At 66.0% G+C, this 16722-nt stretch overlaps 2 protein-coding genes across 2 annotated transcripts; both read right to left on the bottom strand.

The window, feature by feature from the left end:
• Positions 1-48: 48 nt before the first annotated feature.
• On the bottom strand, positions 49-6412 carry BACE1 (beta-secretase 1). The gene is made up of 9 exons (XM_070765747.1): positions 6076-6412; positions 5703-5791; positions 5272-5488; positions 4695-4832; positions 4346-4480; positions 4053-4154; positions 3732-3881; positions 1886-2057; positions 49-1650 (listed from the first exon to the last, which is right to left on the bottom strand). Exons 1-9 carry the CDS (start codon positions 6388-6390, stop codon positions 1409-1411), a joined length of 1560 nt encoding a protein of 519 aa, XP_070621848.1. The 5' UTR covers positions 6391-6412; the 3' UTR covers positions 49-1408.
• Positions 6413-7900: 1488 nt separating this feature from the next.
• C2CD2L (C2CD2 like) lies at positions 7901-16643 on the bottom strand. The gene is made up of 14 exons (XM_070765740.1): positions 16292-16643; positions 14952-15047; positions 13655-13774; positions 13350-13460; positions 12912-13028; positions 12491-12605; positions 12286-12400; positions 11930-11994; positions 11651-11778; positions 11113-11275; positions 10607-10708; positions 9978-10111; positions 9583-9844; positions 7901-9489 (listed from the first exon to the last, which is right to left on the bottom strand). The coding sequence occupies exons 1-14, from the start codon at positions 16616-16618 to the stop codon at positions 9263-9265; spliced, it is 2082 nt and encodes a 693-aa protein (XP_070621841.1). The 5' UTR covers positions 16619-16643; the 3' UTR covers positions 7901-9262.
• Positions 16644-16722: the final 79 nt, after the last annotated feature.

A 16722-nucleotide genomic window follows, 5' to 3' on the forward strand; every position in this document is an offset into this window, starting at 1 on the left:
CGGAAGGGAAACAAACCCACGAGACCAAAGCACAAAACACAGAGAAAGTTTTTCCAGATTTTTTCTCCTTTTGCATTTGAGACAAAACGGGAAGAAGATTGGGGAGCCAATATTACAAATATTTACAAAATATAGTACAAGCACGTGGATTGCAGCCGGTCCCCGTCTCCCGGGGGTCTCCCCAGGACCCTTCCATTGACAGCAGTGGAGACGGGGGGAGGGGAGAGTGGGGGGGGCTTCTCACACCCAATGGGACGTGTGACGCCTGAGCTGCTTCTGTCCGCTGCAGGATCACACAAGCTTGGAGGGGCCTGGGAGGGCAGCCAGCCAACCCCCCTGCCCGAGCAGAACCCCTGGACGCGTTGTGGGAGCGCTGCCTGTGCTACGGAGGGGCCTGGCCACTGCCCCCTTCCAAGTCTGCTTTCTCCCCCCCCCCCCCCGAGCACTTTGGGGCCCCACAGCTGGCCCTGCAAGAGAGCCAAGGGGGCGGCCAGTGGCCCAGCGGCAGAAGCCTCGGAGGCCCCCAAGCGGCTAACAGGCTCCCTCGGCCTCGGACCCTCTGAGCCTTCCCACCTTCCTGGGCCCAATCCGCAGAAGGGGGGAGGGGGAAGCGCCCGGGCAAGGCCGCCGATTCAGCTCACTTGGCCTCCAAGGCAGCCGGGCAGGAGGCGGGCACGGGGGCTCCCCCTGCTGGCAGGGCAGGCCCGGCGCTTGCTCTGTCAGTGGGAGAGTCCCATTGGGGGAGGGGCCTGGCACTTTCACTCCAATGGGCAGCTCATGGGGCCTCCTTGGAGGAGGGGGAGCCACTGGGTCCTTCCTGGGAAGGGCAACACAATGAGCAGGTCCCCCCCCTGCCAGGGACAAGTCCCCATTCCTGGAATTCAGAGTCCTACAGCCCCCTCTGTCCCAGGAACCCTCCAGCCGCTCCTTCGCCAATTCAGGGGGTCCCTGTCCCGGGGGGGGAGGGGTGTCACCAGAGAGGTCCAAGCAGGCACCTGAAGACTCCAGAAGTGGGGTGCAGCAACAACCCCCCTTCGGTTTCATAACTACTGAAATTCAGAGAAGGAAGCCCCCTCCCCCCTTGGTGAATTCCAAAGAAGCTCTGCTCGGAAGCCCCCCCCCCTTTCCTTTCCTTCATCTGGGGCTTCCGTGGTGCACCAAGTGCAGCCGTCACAGGCCAATTCAGGGCAGTGGGAGGGGGGAAGGGGCTTTCCGGACAGGTGGCAGCGGGACCCCAGTGGTGCTCCTGCCCACTGCCTCCATCCGCCGGGAGCCCCAGCAAGGGCTCTTCTGCCACAACCGGCCCTGCCAATCTCCCTGCCCGCAGCAGAGCGATCTTGGCCACAGCAGTCGGGAGGGGGGGGGACAAGGGGCTCTCAGCCCGGGGGGGGGCGGATGGGGGGAGCGCTCACTTGAGCAGGGAAATGTCGTCGGCAAAGTCGTCGTGGCCACGGTGGAGGCAGCGCAGGCAGCGCCACTGCGAGACCATCAGGCAGAGGGGCAGCATGAAGAGGGCACAGATGGCCGCCATGATGTAGGCGATGGTCATCAGCGTCGACTCGTCTGTCTGGGGGATGTTGTAGCCACAGTCCTCCATGTCGGGGTGCAGGAAGGGCCCATCCACCGAGGCCGTCCGGAAGGCGTCCTGTGCTGGAGCCGCAGAGGGGGAGCAGGTGTGGCGTGACTGTGGGGCCTGGCAGGGACCCGGCTCAGGGCAGGGCCAAGCGCCAGGCCAGGGGGGGGCGGAGCAACAGGACGAGGCAGGAGACGGGTGGGGCCCCAAAGGGGTGGGGCTCCAGGGGCCCAGACGTGAAAGGGCCACCCAGAAGCTCTTCTCTGGGGAAGCAGCAGACATGACACACACACACACCGCTCTGAGACCTACCGTGGCAAGTGCTGACTGCGAAGCCAATGCGCCTCTGAGCCCGGTCAAAAACCACGTAGAATCCCTCCATGATCACGGCTCCCATGACGGTGCCAGTGGAAGACTGGGAGACGGCAAACTTGTAGCACTCGTCCTGGGAAGTAGCCACGTCCTCGACCGGCCGCAGGTATTGCTAAGGGAAGAGGCGACAAAGGCATGGGGCCAGGCCGGGGGTGAGGGGGAGTCCAGGGGGCAGCAGGCTTTGGCAGAGGGCTCGGGGAGCCTTTGAGGCACCCAGCGTTTCACAAGGCCCAGCAATAAATTGGTTGGAAGGACATTCTGCCGTTTCTTCGACAGGAGCAGAAGTTCCCCTCGGGGCTCGTGTGGGTCAAAGCCCAGCCGGCCAGAGGCGGAATTCCACCATCGTGCATCCTGAGGGGGGCACCAGGCCCCTGGACCTCTCTCCCAAAGGGGCCTGCTCCCTTTTCTCTGGCATTCAATCCTAGCTTTTCTCTTGTCCTGTCTTCTGAGATGATTCCATACAACTTCCAAATATCCAAATATCTCCTTGTGCTGCTCACCTCTGACCTGCTTCAGGGCTGGTCAGTTCCTTCCTAAGACGGGGTGCTTCGGCCCCCAGGGGCAGGAGTCCCCTTCCTGGGTTGCCAGGAATAGTTAAGCAGAATCCAAAGTCAAGCTCAGAAATTAACCTTGGGATCAAATTTGGATCAAATGCTTGAAAAGATCTGATGCGTGTTTTAAAAAAAGCAGAACACAAAGTGCTGTGGCAGGATGGGCCCAGCCCCATTTTGTAGGGAGAAAAAAAGCCTTTTGAGGGGTTTTCCCTTTGGGCCTCTCGCCCTGTGGGGCCTTATCCGACCACTAGGACTCTCCCAAAGCAGGGCAGCCCAGGGACAAGGAGGCCGGCCTGCGGGAAACCGATTACTTGGCGCGGACGGCCTCCCCTTTTCTTCTGGCAGGTCCAGCCTTATCAGAGAGGGAGCACAAGGGAGGAACAGACTCACAATTTGGGTGGGCCAGTCAACAGCTTGGCCGATGCTGCCTTCACAATGGGCTGAAAGTTCCATTTGGAACTTTTCTTTTAGGTAATGCTAGTCATATATAGCATTGCTATTGTGAATAACGAAATGCATCCGCCCTCGACTGGTGAGTGACCCTTCCAAGTTAGTTTGGCTGAAGGATGCTCACGTGCAGCTGGTCCTTGGACTGACGGCTGTCCCAGTACCCTCGTCACAGCCACCCCATTAAGATCCCACGCCACGGCCGGTTTTGCCGCCCTGCCATCCCGATCCTCCATCCACACCCACACACGCCCTGCAGCCCCTCCGAGGCAGCCCCACGTACCCCCTCCCACACACGCTGGGCTTCCCCTCGGCCTCACCCCCCACCCCACTATGGAGCAGCAGCCGCTCTCCTACTGGGCAGCCTGGGACTTGCCACCTCCTGCTGGTTTCCCCATTGACTCTGTGGGTTCGCCTAACAACTGTGGGGTTCAGTGCAGCTCTGTCTATGGCTGCAAATAGGACTGCAGGAATTTCTGTTGCTAAGCAACGTGGCCCCACTTCTCAACCGCATCCCTCGGCCATCAAAATTCCCATCCCAATGGCCACTGTACGTTGAGGATTAGGCGACCGGTGTCCTGGGCTTGAAAAGAATGGGCCACTCTGTCTCTCAGCACAAAGGCTTCTATGGTCCGAGGGTCCAGGGGCTGGAGTCTTAAGCCTTTGTCACAGGTGGCGCACAGGGGAAAGAGCTGGCTTCTACTCCCCACATTCTCCCCCCACCCCCAGTGCCCCCCTTCCCCTCTGCTGAGGTCATTGCCCTCCGAGCAGCCGAGAGCACCCACCTGGGGCAGGATGCTGATGCGGAAGGAGTGGTTGGTGGCCTCGCCCATCAGGTAGAGGGAGATGACCGGGAAGATGTTCCAGGGGGTGGTCCCCACCTGCCAGCAAACTAGCTGCTCCCCCAGCCAGAAGCCGTCCGGGAACTTCTCCGTCTAGGGTGGGGGAGTCAGGACAGAAGGCAGCTGACCCCTCGCTTCCCCAGCTGCAGAACCTGGCAGGCCGGTTCTAGCAGGGACCACGGGCAGCCCTCCCCCCCCCCAGGCAAAACCAAATCCGCTGCTGGGCCGCCCTGCCTCTCCCTGCCCCCTGCCCGCCTCTCTCACCGAGGAAGCGGTCTTGATGGCCTTGACTGCCTCCTCAAAGACCTTCTTGGGCAGCCGAAGGTTGGTGGTGCCGCTGTCCACAATGCTCTTGTCATAATTGTACTGGGGAGGGGGAGGGGGGGTCACAATTCAGGGGCCAGCTCCATCTTTGTGCAGAGACCCAGCCGGCCTGAGCAGGGCAGGAAAGCCGCTCAGGGGGGGGAACAGGGGGGCAAGACAGTCTCAGAGCTGGATCGAGTCTGCCTGCAGCCCCCGTGCCAAGTTCCCCCCCCCATGGCAGCCCTCCCCCTCACCTCCTTGCAGTCCATCTGGAGGTCCTGCCCGTTGATCTCCATCTTGACTATGACCACCTCGTAGTACCACTCCTTCCGGATGGGCGTGTACCAGATGTTGCCCCTGTAGAGCGTCGGGTCGATGCCCCCAAGGATCTGCCAGGGGAGGGGAGCGCAGGGGGACCGTTAGGGGTGGGAGGGAGGGGGCTGGGTGCAGATGACTCTTGCAAGGCCCCCCACCCGGAATACAGGCCCAAGCTGATCCTGTTGGGGGGGGCGGACAGGACAGGGCCCTGCTGTGGCCTCCCCTATGAAAGAGAGTTTGCTCAGGTCACGTAAAGGGGAGGGAGCCCCCTCTGCGAGCCCTCACCATGCTGCCCCCCACGGATGCCAGGGGCTCCGAGTCATTGGTGGGGAAGCTTGTGCCGCACAGCTGCAGGGAGAAGAGGTTGCCCACCTCCGTCTGCTTGACCAGGGAGTCGAAGAAGGGCTCCAGGCTGCTGTCCGGCTGGAGGGAGAGAGAGGGAGGAGAGGGGGGGCGATGCCAACAGGGCGGCTGGACATCCTTGCTCAGCTGGAAAGAGGCCTGGGGTCCACTGCCCGCCTCCCCCAGCAATAGAGCGGGACTCTGTCTGTTGACAAATCCTGATGGGGAAACATCTGGAGGGCCAGAGGGCTTTAACCGTCTTCCTGACCTAGACAGGACCTTGGGCTGCTCCAGGCAGCAGTGCCGCAGCCACTTTGCTCAACCCCAAAGGGCGGAGGGTGGGGTGGGGTGGGCGGGGCAGGGAGGGCAGGGCTGTGCCCTAGAGGAAAGGGCCGAGTTCTGCACCTCCAACGCCCCACGCAGCCCCTGCTCAGGTCTGGGTCCAGCCGGCCGGCCAGCCTGCCTCTCAGGGGGAGGGGAGGGGTGGGGGGGCCTGAAGGGGAGGGTCAGGGGGGCTCACCCGGGCAATTTCGGCATAGGCCAAGCCCAGGATGCCTTCCCAGTTGGAGCCGTTGATAAAGAACTTGTCCGACTTGATGATGGCGGCAATGTTGGCCCGGACGGTGACATTCGGACCATGAGGGATGGCCACCAGGTCCGTGCCCAGCTCCCCCTCCCACTTCCCTTGCGTGTAGGGCACGTAAACTCCCTTGCGCAGGTCCCGGTAGGTGCTGGAGCTGCAAGAGACGCAGCGGGCGGAAGGTCAGCGCTCACCTCGCTCTGGTCGGGGGGGGGGGAGGCCCAGCTCAGCCGTCTGGTGCCAAAGAAGCCTGCAGACAAAGGGAGGGGGGGCAGCAAGGCAGGACCCCCCCTCCACACCTCCTGTTGAAAGGAAGCTGCCTCCCCTTCTCCGCCCCCCAGGGGCTCCCCACACCGACCCTGCCCACTCACAGCTGACGCTGATAGTACCGCTGCAGGAACTGATGAGGGGCGGCCCCCACTGCAAAGTTGCTGCTTCCGGTGTCCACCAGGATGTTCAGCTGGAGGAGAGAAGAGCCCTGAAGGAGGACGGAGGCTCAGCCCCATTCGCACAAGGCTGTCTGGGTGTCCAGAGGGGGGGCTGCACCGCCACTTCCGGCTGAGGGGCTCCAGGCGGGGTCTCTGGGTGCCCTGCAAGGCCTTCCCCCCCACCCCGGGCCCCTTTCTGCAGGGCGGGCGGTGCTGGAGAAGGCGAAGGGCCACTGGGGGCCCAGCGCTCAGCGGAGCCTCTGCCGGACTCAAGGTCACGTCGGGGGCAGCTGGGGCCGCGGGCGGAGGGCCTCACCTTCTGCGGGGGGCTGCCCACCGTCATCTCCACGTAGTAGCCCTGGCCGGACTTGCCGCGCAGGTTGTCCACCATGGCCACGAAGCTGCGGCTGCGGCGGCTGCGGGGCGCGGGGGCGGCGTCGGGGCGTCGGCCTCCTTCTGCCCGCTCCTCGGCCGAGCGCCGCGCCCGCCCTGCCGCCCCGGCCGTCCCGGGCAGCGCGCTGTGCAGCGGCAGGCGGAGGCCGGGCGAGCGGGGCGTCGGGGGGGCTGCCAGGCCAAGCGCCCCCCCGCCCCAGCCCAGCCACAGCCACAGCGCCAGCAGCGCCGGAGACATGGCGGCCCGAGAGCGCAGCGCGGACTCACAGCGGCATCCCGGGCGGCGGCGACGGGGCGGGAGCTGCGCCGGGCCCGCGGGCGGAAAGGCGGTGGCGGCGGCCCAGCTTCCTTCTGCCGGAGCTCGCCGGGAGCTGTAGTCCTGGCCCGGGAGGAGGCGGAGGCGGCTTTGCGCAGGCGGCGGCGGCGGGCGGGGGCGGGGCGGGCGGCGGGGCGGCTCCTCTGCGCTCACGGCGCCGCCGCTGCTTTCCCCGCCCGAACCCCTGGCGCGGCCCGCGGGCACCGGCGGCGTCTCTGCTGGGAGCCCTCGCGGACCCGCCCTGCCGGGGGAGAAGCCGTTGCCTCGGCCTCCGGGGAGAGCGCAGCCCTCGGGGGTCTCGCCCGCTCCCCTTCTTCGCTGCCCCCAAGGCGCCCCGGGAGCCGCAGGAGCAACGGGGCCGCGGGCAGGTACCGGGGCGGAGGCTGCGGGGCTCCCCCGAGGGGCTGCGGGGCTCGGGGGGGGGGCGCTTCTCCGTCCGCCGTGACGGTGCGGAGCGATACGACGCCCGGGTTCTGGCGCATCCTTCGCCGGGGCCCCCGGGACGCAGCGGCCGGTGCCGTCCAGCAGAGGGCGGAGACCTGCGCGGCCTCTGACGGGCGGGCGGCCCCGTTGCTCGGAGGGCAGAGAGGGAAACACCCCCCCCCCGCCCGCGACCCTCCTCCTGCCGTCCGGGAGGGTCTGGCCTGCAGCGAAGCCCCGGCTATCAAAGGCCACCCGCGGAAGGAGGCGCCAACCCGGCCGCCTGGGCCAGAGCAGAGGTGCCGGGAGGCGAGTGGGAGGCGGCCCGTTTCCCTGGCCCCACTGCGCCCACCCCCCAGGCAGCAGCCGCCCCCCCCCAGGGCAGTGAAGGGCTGTGGGCGTGGCCGATGCATTTTCTCTCCACATCTTTCAGTGCAAATTGGGGGCTCTTGGGTGGAGCTCCATTTCTGCTCCCCCCCCCGCAGCAGCAGCCCACCCACCCCCGAGTGAGGGGCAGGCAGGGGTCCGGCCGGCATCAATCACACTAAGAGCACCTGACCACACACTGAAAGGTCTTAGGTCTACAACATGGGCTACAATTGTCCGGAATTTGCAAAAAAAAAAAAAACCCTTTAATGGCCATCTCAAATTCCTGGATCTTGAGGTATAAACAGTGAATGCCAGTCCCCCCCCCCTTGTTTATTGACCCTTGTGAATTACAACTTGGCTCTGGGCCACCACTTTCATTGCACTGACCTCTCCACTTCCTCCTCCCATGAGGCCCCAGACTGCCCCCTCCCTTCTCTGGGGGAGGGCCAAGACTGCCCAAGCAAGAGGCTCAAAGGCCACCAGGGAGGACATTGAACTTTGACCTCAAGGCCAAGGCTGGCTACTTAAAGCCAACTGGCCCAACTGCCCTGGGGGAAGTCCAAGGCCCCTGCTGGTCAAGCAAGGAGACCCCTCCCGCCCTCCCCACTCCGTCCCTAAAGCAAAGCAGGCAGTTCCACAGGAGTCGGAAGAGCAGGACTCTTTATCTTCACCCCTCTCGGAAAGGGGGGGGGGACTCCAAAGGGCTCCAGAGGTGAATCTACAAGTGTTTCCACCGAGACTGGACAAACAGGGCAAAAGTAGCCAATGGGCAAGTACAGAGTCAGCTGCAGCACTCGGACAGGCGGGAGTCCCATCGCAGGGGGTCAGCCACAGGAGGCCCGGAGCAAAGTGCAGCCCAGCCGGTCTCACCACACAGTTGCCCAATCAAACCCTTCACCTGCCCCCCCCCAATCGATCACAGAAACTGCCCTCCGGTTCCCAGGGGACCCCGAGGGGGGGGACAAGCATGGAGGGTCAGCAGGGGTATTGTGCCTCCCTCCCTGAAGGCCAAGGCAGCCAGAGCCACCTGGCACAAGCTCGACCAGCCCACCCAGGTGGTGGGAGAGAAGCCCGGGGGGGGCTGGGGGCCCAGAAGGGGCTCAAGCTGCTTCAAGGGAGGGAGGGGGCTTCCCACCCCACCTGCAATTCAGTCTGACACCCCTCCCCCACTCCCAAGGAGCAACTGGGGCTTCAGCAAAGCCTGCTCCAAATCTGCCCCCAAAGGGGACAAAACCAGTGACCTCCTTCTTGCCCCACCACCCGCACTCTGTTTGGGGGGACCTGCAGGGGGGGCAGCCCAGCCTCAGCAAGGGTCCCCCCTCCGATCCATGCAGGGTCAGGAGGGTGCAGCCTGCTCTCTCTCTCTCTTGGGGAGTCTCGGGGGGCGTGTCCAGCAGACAGCGCCCCCTTTCTCCCCGCCCCTTCCGTGCCCGGCAGCAGAGGGGGGCTCCACTAGGGGCCTCCATTCCAGGCCACCAAATCTACCACGGAAGAGGTCTGGCAAGCAGCCACAGGGGACTTTGGCCTGGAAGCTCTCTGGCCCCCTCCTGGCCGCTACCGAGGGCCCCTGGAGGGCTCAGCCCCTGAAGGAGCCGCCCAAGAGCCTGCCTGGCCTGGCCCCCTTCTCCGGCCCCAGGAGCCCCCCACCCCACCCGCTGCTGGCCCCGGCTATTCCACAAAGCCTGGCAGGTAGAGGGGGGGGCCTTGGATAAGCCACCATAAAATCCTTCTCTCACACACACACAAGCATACAATTCGGGCTGCCATGGGGGCTGCCCCTTCCCCGCCTGGGCTACGAGAGGGGCACTCAGCAGATGCTCCCAGGGCTCCTGGGCACTCCTCCTCGTGCCACCCAGCGGGCGTCTCCTGTGGCTACTGGCCAGACGTCCTGCCCGCCCGCCGGCCTTCGCTCCCTCTGCGCAGGAGGAGGGGCAGTGGGGGCCACGGAGCAGAGACAGCAGACAACCACCGGTGAAGGTCGGGGGGGCTGGTGGAGACGGCCGGCTCAGGGCTCCTCCTGGGAGGGGGGGCTGCTCCCGCTGGACTTGCCCTTGGCCCGGCCCTTGAAGGAGAAGCGCTTGATGAGCCGCCGAGAGAAGCTCCCCGACTTCTTCCGGGGGGCGGAGGCGGTGCCGGCGTTGGGCAGGTCATCGTGCGACTGGCTGAGCCCGGCCTCCTTCTGCTTGTGCCTCCGCCGGAAGATCAGCTTGGTGCCGCTCCGCAGGAAGCCCACTGCGGGGAGGGGAGGAGAGCGTGAGCCTGGGACTCCAAGACCCCCCTCACCCTGGCTCCTCCCACGGAAGGGGCCCTGGAGCCCCCCCTCACCCTTGTGGTCTTTCAGGCTCCGGGTCTCCAGGGCGCCAGTCGAGCCGCTCTCGGACTCCACGTCCTCCACCGAGGGCCGTTCGGAGATGTCGGAGTGGGTGGTCTCGTCCAGGTCCTGGCTCTCCAGGGGCTGCGTAGGGTCGCAGGGGGTGGGCAGCCCATATTCCGACAGGCCAGCCAGGGTGGGGTCCTCCGGCAGGGAACTCCCCAAGGAGACGGCATAGCCCAGGGAGGGGGCCGCTGCGTCCTGCCCAATGGGCACCTTCACACAGAGCAGGACGGAGGGCAGCTGAGGGGGGGCGGGGGGGCACTTCCCAGAGTGGAGCCGCAGGGCAGCCCCGCCGGGGGGAGGGGAATCAATGGGAGCCCACCAAGCCACATCAGGGGCCGGTTACCTTGGAAACCCCCGAGATGATCAGGGTGCTGCGCTTGGTCGGGGTCTTCTTGGCAGGCTTGTTGGTCAGGTCGGTCAGCTGCCGGATGGCTGTTTCGGCCACCGGATCCAGTCCGTTGGACACACCGCTGCTTCCTGGGGGAGGAGAGACCCCACGTGGCTCCAGCGTGCCCCCCACTCAGACGGGCCCCCTGGCTGAGCGGCCTCCCTTTCCGTCCAGGCCTGTCCAGGGTGAGGCTGAAGGCGAGGGGGCCCGAGTGTCCCCTCAGACCGGCCGGCCAGGCGGGGGAGACCAAGAAGGGGGGAACTCAGCCACGCGTCTACGGATCTCAAGCGCCTGCTGACCCTTCTTCCCCTCCAATGCCTGAAGAGCTTCCTCAATGTGGTCTGGGGCCTTCCGGTTATTTTGAACCCCGTCCCGTGAGCCAGTGGGGGAGGGGGGTCCAAAGTATCTGGGAGGGAGCCAACTGCCCCCACCCCCATCCAACCTCCACCAAAGAGAAGAGGGAGGGGGAGACTGCCGATGCAGTTGGTCATCTGCTTCTTCAACCGGGAGGCCGGAGGGGCAGCTTCCCACCCGCAGTCTCTGTCCGCCCCCCCCACCCATTCTTTTCTGACCCTGTGACTCACTGCTACTGCAGGGGGAGGTTCTGCTGGCCCAGCCGTTTTCTGGAAGCATTGTGGTGACCCTCTCGGTCACTTCCACTTTGGATGGCGATCTGGACGGGGAGTCTGGAGGGCAAGAGAGAAGGAGGGTCACCAAAGGGTCAATCGTGCCTTGCACTCGGCCAAGTGGGCTCTTCTATGACTGGTGGACTTCAACTCCCACAATTCATGAGCCAGCCTGATTGGGTCAGGAATTCTGGGAGTTGAAGTCCACCAGTCACAGAAGAGCCCACTTGGCCGGCCCTAGGCCCATGCCCGGCTGCAGCCTTCCGGGGGAGGGGGAGAGGCTGCCGCTTCGGGAAGAATTCTGGCCCTGGGGCTCCCCCCACACAAGGGCTGCTCTCTTGTCGCTCAGGCCGGACGTGGTGTTACTGCTCGGGTCCACGTGGCCATTTCGGGCACTCTCCAGCCACATGACCAGGCTGGCCGATGGCTTGCAACCCTCAGTGGGTGAAAGGAGGAGCCATTACCAAGTTTGCCATCCAGTTTGGGCCTGGACTGGATGGTGGTGACCGTGGTGACGATGGTGCCGTCGGGCATTATGGTCCGGCCCATCTCGACCTTCTTGGTGGGGGTCATGCTGGCGCGCAGGGAGGGGGCAGCCTGGAGCTCCGGCCCGTCCTGGTGGAGCAGCTGTCAATAGACACCCCCCCCGAGAGAACTCAGGAACCTCCGGCCAGTCCCAGCGGCCGGCTTCCTCCCCCCTCCCCACGGGCGAAGGAGACGCACACCGAGCGCATCACACTGGCTGCCAGCAGCCCCACATCCCTGGAGACCTCTGAGATGGGGGGGGCACTGTTCCCTCCGGGGCTTTGGATGGGGGGTCTGTTGCTCGAGAAGGGGGGCATAAAGTTTGCGTAAGCGAGACAGACTCATTCCCCTGCCCCCTTTGGGCCCCTCCTGGGCTTGGCTTGAAGACGGGTCGGCGTGTGTTGGGGGGGGAGATGGGGTCGAGTGGGGCAGGCGCAAAGCACAGCAGCAACCACGGAGCAGAACGTGGCCTCTCACCTCCACGGCAAGGGCTGCTGAGGGGGGCAGGTCCCGGGCGGGCCCCGGACTGAGCTGGTAGAGCTGCTGCCCCTGTGGCTCCTTGGAGGGGGGGTCCACGGGCACGGCCACAAATCCCAGGAGCACGTCTGCAGGGGGAAGCCCAGCGCCTGAGGCCCACAGAACCCCAGGCGGCAGCCCCTCCCTCCAGCGAAGGCGCTTCCGGCCCCCTTCTGCCCGTCCAGCAGTTGGCTGAAGAGCCCCCACCCGAGGCCCAGCAGCGACCCACGGAGGACCTACCCTCTCCAGTAGGACTGCCTTCCCACACCCTCAGCACCAGCTCTCTGCTGCGGGGACCCAGCTCCCTGTCAGGGGAAGGGAGGGAGGGGAGGGGAGGGGAGGGAGGGGAGAGAAAGGGAGCCACTCAGCCGGGGCCTCCCAATACTCTTCCTGGGTCAGGGCCGCTTTCTCCTTGCCCAGCGGCTGGGGGGCAGAGCGCTCCAAGGGAAGAGGGGGGCCTGAAGGGGACACGAGGGGGGAGTGGGGGCTCCTGGCCTCCCCCATAAGCTGACCTGCCCGGCCCCCCTGCAGCCAGTGCTGGTTTTGCTATTCTGGCCCTCCCCCTGGCCCCTCCCGCCCCGGGACCCAAACCTTACAGAAGCAGCTTGCCCGGCCACTGCAGCTCCGCGGTGGGGCCAGCCGGCAGGGGGGCCGTCCGCTTCTGCTGCCGAGGGCTGTCCAGCTCCGCCTCGCAGCACAGCAGCCCGTTTCCTGCAAGGGAAGCCAAGAGGGGGCAGCCACAGCCCCCCTCCCCAGAGCCCTGACGGGCAGGAGGAGAGATGCCCGGAACCCCCCAGGTACCTGGGCTCTCCTGGACCCCCAGGTGCAGCGCTCGCAGGTGCTGGAGAAGCAGCTTGGGCATCGGGGCAGGAGCCGGGCTGGAGGCGGGGGCCGGGGAAGGCCTGTGGCCGGCCTCCTGTGGGGCAGAGCCGGGGGGGGCACACTGAGTGGCTGCCTGGGGTCACCTCCCCCCCCCCCCCCCAAAAAAAAGCCTCTGAGGTGTCTGCCTTCCTGCTGCCCCCCAGGGGTGTATGGGAAGCCTTTGCCCGGAGCACCAACGGGCAATTCTGACCAAGCGCCGAGATGGCCTCCTGCCTCCCCCGGCCAGAGGCTGACCCAGGTTGTTCAAGGGAAGCCGGCCGTGGGAAGGCTGAGCCGGGCCAGCCACAGGTGTCCCCCACCCCTGGCCAAAAGGCATGGGGGGCTCTTAACACGTCCTCACCAGGTTGGCGTCCGTGACGCAGGACTTCAGCTTGACCATCATGGCAGCCTGTGTGCTGATAATGGCGTCTTCAATCAAACTCTGGATGATGGACAGGTCTGCTTTCCCATCGTTTTCCTGCACCAGGGACACCAGGGAAACTACCAGCAGGTGCCAAGAAGCTCAGGGGCCCATCTTGCCCGGAATTTCACACAGAGCTACCAAGACTGGGCCACATCCGCCGTAGGCAGGCAGGGGGCCACCCATTCCCGCACGCAGGCCCTGCGCAAGGCTGATGGCCAAAGGCTCCGTGCTGGGTGACGGGCTTGCAGCAGCTGGCAAAAGGCCCCCCTCCCCCCAGGGGGCCTTCTTGGCACAAGTGAGAGAGATTTCCAAGAGAGGGGGGAGGGGCCGCCGGAGGGGGCTTTCATCCCCACCACCAGCCCCTCCTTTGCTTACCTGGTGCAGCTGGAGCCTGGGCGGGATGGAGAGCTTCAGGTCGGGCCTATCTTGGAATGCCCAGGAGACCAGCAGGCCCTCGCCCTCCACCTCCTCCAGGCAGATCTCCAACTGGCCCACGGGACAAAGCTGGGGTCAGTGCAAACGGCCAGCAGGAATTGCCTGCAACCGCCGGCTGCGATCCCCCAAATCAATCCCATGAACGACAGCTGCCGGCAGTGCCAGGAGGCCGAGGCCGTTTGCACCCAATGCCCGGTGACCCTCCCCCTCCGGCCCCAGGGACCGCCCCCTCCCGCCCGTTTCACCTGGGCCTGCCGCACCGCCAGAGAGACGCAATAGGTGTCCATGGACACAGCGGCCGGAGACTGCTGGGCAACTACGACCGGGAATTGCAGCGTGTCGGTGGACAGGAAGCAGTGCAGCACCTGGGGGGGGTAGGAGACGGGAGGGGGCAGCCCCTGAGCGCCTCCCCAGAGACCCTCTCCCCGCCCCCCCCTCAGAGCCCCAGCAACGGAAGAGCCCCTGCCCCACTTCCCTCCAGCTCCTGGGCCTGGGCAGCAGAGGGGTCTCTCACCCCAGAGAAGAGCAGTTCCGGGGGGGGGGGACTTTCAGCAAGGAAACAGTAGGGGGGGACGGGTGCCCCCCCCCCCCCCGCAGCCTTACAGGGAAAGGAGTTAATCCGCTCAGCTCCTGATCTTAATCCCAATCCCTCTTCTTCCTGGGCTGCTCTTCGGGTGACGTGCCTCCCTCTCTGCTGTCACGCTCTAATCTCTGCTTGGCTGGGGAGGGGGTCAGCCCATTCAGGGGGGGCCTCCAGAGAGTCTCTTCCAGGGGGGGGGGGGCGAGGGGGCTCCCTGCCTTTACTCAAGGGAGGAGGCAGCCAAGCTCTGATCCAACCAGCTGACATCCCCGGACTGCCTCCCCCTCCTCCTCCTCTCCAGAGCTCCCTGCTAGCGTGAGCCTTCATCCCCAAGCTGACATGTGGTGCCTGCAAAGAGAAGCCCCCCTCCCCCCAATTCAGCTGCAGGACCTCCCACCTTCCCCCTGCTCTGGCCTTCCCCTCTGGCCCTTCACACTGGACTGGAGGTCAGCTGCAGGGATCTCAGGTCCCAGGCTGAAGGGCAGCTGCCAAGGTCGGACTCCCTACACACCGGTCAATGCTTAGGCAAACCCCCGACTTGTCCTGCCCGGCTGCTGCTGACCTCGCGGCCCCATCGGCCTCCCTCAGGGACAGACGGCTGCCCTTCGGCAGGTGGACAGGCTCCTTTCTGGGGACAGTTTTGGACGGGAGTCCGGCCCACGGCCCTGGCCCACAACCCGGAGGGGCTCCTGCCCCCCCCCCCTACATTCAGACAGTTGCTGGAACACGGAGGCAACTCAGGCCACAAAATGCCTGGGCTCTCAGTCTGGGTGGTGGGGACAGGTGGTGGTGGAGGGGAAGCCCCCTCCCCTGAAGCGCCCCCCTCCCCTGCAGACCAGCTGGGAAGCCTCCCTGAGTTGGGAGGAGCCTGAATGGGGTGGGGACTGGGGGGAGAGGGGAAAGGCCGCTGGCTTCACCCCAGCCCCCCACCCCACCCCCCCGCAGGCAAAGGCAGGACTCACCTTCCTGCGATCCGACTGGTCCCTGTAGGCCACGTGGCTGATGGTGATGGCTGGCAGCTGCCGAGGGCTTTCCTCAAAGGTGATCTGGACTGAGCTCTGGGGGAAAGGAAGCCTGGTTAGGGAGGGGGCCAGCACAGCAAGGTCATGTGTGCAACCCGGTCTCTCCTGCCAGGCCAGAAGGAGGGGCCATTCACCCTGGGCGTCCGGCAGGAGTCCAGACCCCTCTCCTTGGGCCTGGACTGACTTTTCATGCCACCCTAGAGGGAGGCCCCTGGGCTCCACGGGTGGCCCAACTGCCACAGCCAGGCACTTTCCAGGTGACTGCCAGCCCCTGCTCAGGCCCTGCACCTCGCTTGGACTTTGGCCAGAACGGCAGGCAGCCCAGACAAGGAGAGACTCTAAAGTGACCCTGCTCTTTCAGAAGGAAGAGAAGCTGCCCTGCCCTGTCAGGCGGCTCCAATGGTCACAAACACCTGGAAATCCCCCCCATTCCCCCTCCTCCCGAGCAACATTCGCAGGGAAGAGCCCTCCCCCAACCTCCAGCTGGTGGGTTGGACGCAGCGTCAGGTGGAGCAGTGGCCACATTGCCATGGCGCTGGTGCCGGCATGCCACCTCTCCGAGAAGCAGGGCAGTCCCCCTCCCCTCTTCCTCGGGACCTTTGGGGTCCTCCCTGGGTGGGGGAGGGGAGGGGGGTCACAGCCCCAATGCGAGAGGCCCAGGGGCTCCGGAAGAAGAGCGTCCAGGTCCTCCAGGTGCAGAAGAAGCCGGCCGCCCCCAAGCCCTGCAATGCAGCCAGGAGGCCGGCTCTTCCGGGACTCAATTCAGGCCCAAGGACTAGAAACGCAACCGGGGCAGGTGTGGATGTGACGCCTGTCAATGTGCAAACGGGGCAGGGAAATCGGCCACGCAAGCGGAGCCCCGACTGTGCTGTGCTTGGAAAGCCTTCTGGCGATTTCTCTGGTTGCCAAGTGGAGGCCAAGGCAGCCTCTCTGGACGGCAGCCCCTTCTGGCTCCAGCCCCGGCCCTGACGCCTCGCTGAGGGGCTGCCAGGGGGAGGGGCTGCAGCACAGGGAAGTCCGGAGCCCTGGCACGGAGGCCTCCCCCCCCACAAGCCCGGCCCAGACTCACTTCGGCCCCTGCCCCCCCCCCGCACAGCGGCTTCTCTGCACCCGGAGGTTCTTCCCCTGCAGAAAACTACCTGCCCATTCCCCCCACCCCCCCTGAAGAGGCCCCGAGACCCTCGCCCGTCCTCCCCACCGACCAGCAGCCCCGGGGATCCGCCGGGGAAGGCGGAGGCGGCCGAGGGCTCCGGGCCAGCGGCGGCTGCGGAAGCGCTTACCCCGTGCTGGCGGGCCTGGTGGTTGAGGGCGCGCAGCCAGGCCCGCTGCCAGTTCTCGCGGAAGGTGCGGAAGGCGAAGAGCGAGGCCAGCAAGCCACGGGCCGCCGCCGCCCCTCTGCTCCCCGCGCCCCGGCCGCCGCCGCCCAGGCGCCGCACGGCCGCCCACAGGCCCTCGGGGTCCGGGCGGGGGTCCCGGTGGCGGCGGCGCCAGAGGCTCCGGCCGAGCTGCAGCAGCCAGACCGCGACGGTGAGCAGGGAGGCGGCGAAGAGCAGCACCAGCGCCGCCCAGGCACAGGCCCAGCCCGGCCCCGACGCCGCCGACGCCATGGTGCGCCCGCCGCTCACGGCCCGTCCGCCGCCTGCATGGCCCCGCTCGCCCCCCCCCCCCCGACGCGCAGCCGGCGCGCAGCTACGGGGCCGCGGCTCTTCCG

The sequence above is a fragment of the Erythrolamprus reginae genome, chromosome 12 (assembly GCF_031021105.1).
Source record: "Erythrolamprus reginae isolate rEryReg1 chromosome 12, rEryReg1.hap1, whole genome shotgun sequence".
In the NCBI taxonomy this organism is placed as follows: domain Eukaryota; kingdom Metazoa; phylum Chordata; class Lepidosauria; order Squamata; family Dipsadidae; genus Erythrolamprus; species Erythrolamprus reginae.

What these genes read in the sequence shown, in the direction of transcription:
- BACE1 (XM_070765747.1), bottom strand. Translation starts at nt 6,390, where the DNA reads ATGTCTCCGGCGCTGCTGGCGCTGTGGCTGTGGCTGGGCTGGGGCGGG. An exon ending in CGGTACTATCAGCGTCAGCT is followed by an intron (nt 5,489 to 5,702) that starts GTGAGTGGGCAG and finishes CGTCTCTTGCAG; the next exon opens with CTCCAGCACCTACCGGGACC. An exon ending in GCATCAGCATCCTGCCCCAG is followed by an intron (nt 2,058 to 3,731) that starts GTGGGTGCTCTC and finishes CTCTTCCCTTAG; the next exon opens with CAATACCTGCGGCCGGTCGA.
- C2CD2L (XM_070765740.1), bottom strand. Translation starts at nt 16,618, where the DNA reads ATGGCGTCGGCGGCGTCGGGGCCGGGCTGGGCCTGTGCCTGGGCGGCG. An exon ending in CCAGGCTCCAGCTGCACCAG is followed by an intron (nt 13,029 to 13,349) that starts GTAAGCAAAGGA and finishes TCCCTGGTGCAG; the next exon opens with GAAAACGATGGGAAAGCAGA. An exon ending in AGGCAGTCCTACTGGAGAGG is followed by an intron (nt 11,779 to 11,929) that starts GTAGGTCCTCCG and finishes TTCCCCCTGCAG; the next exon opens with ACGTGCTCCTGGGATTTGTG.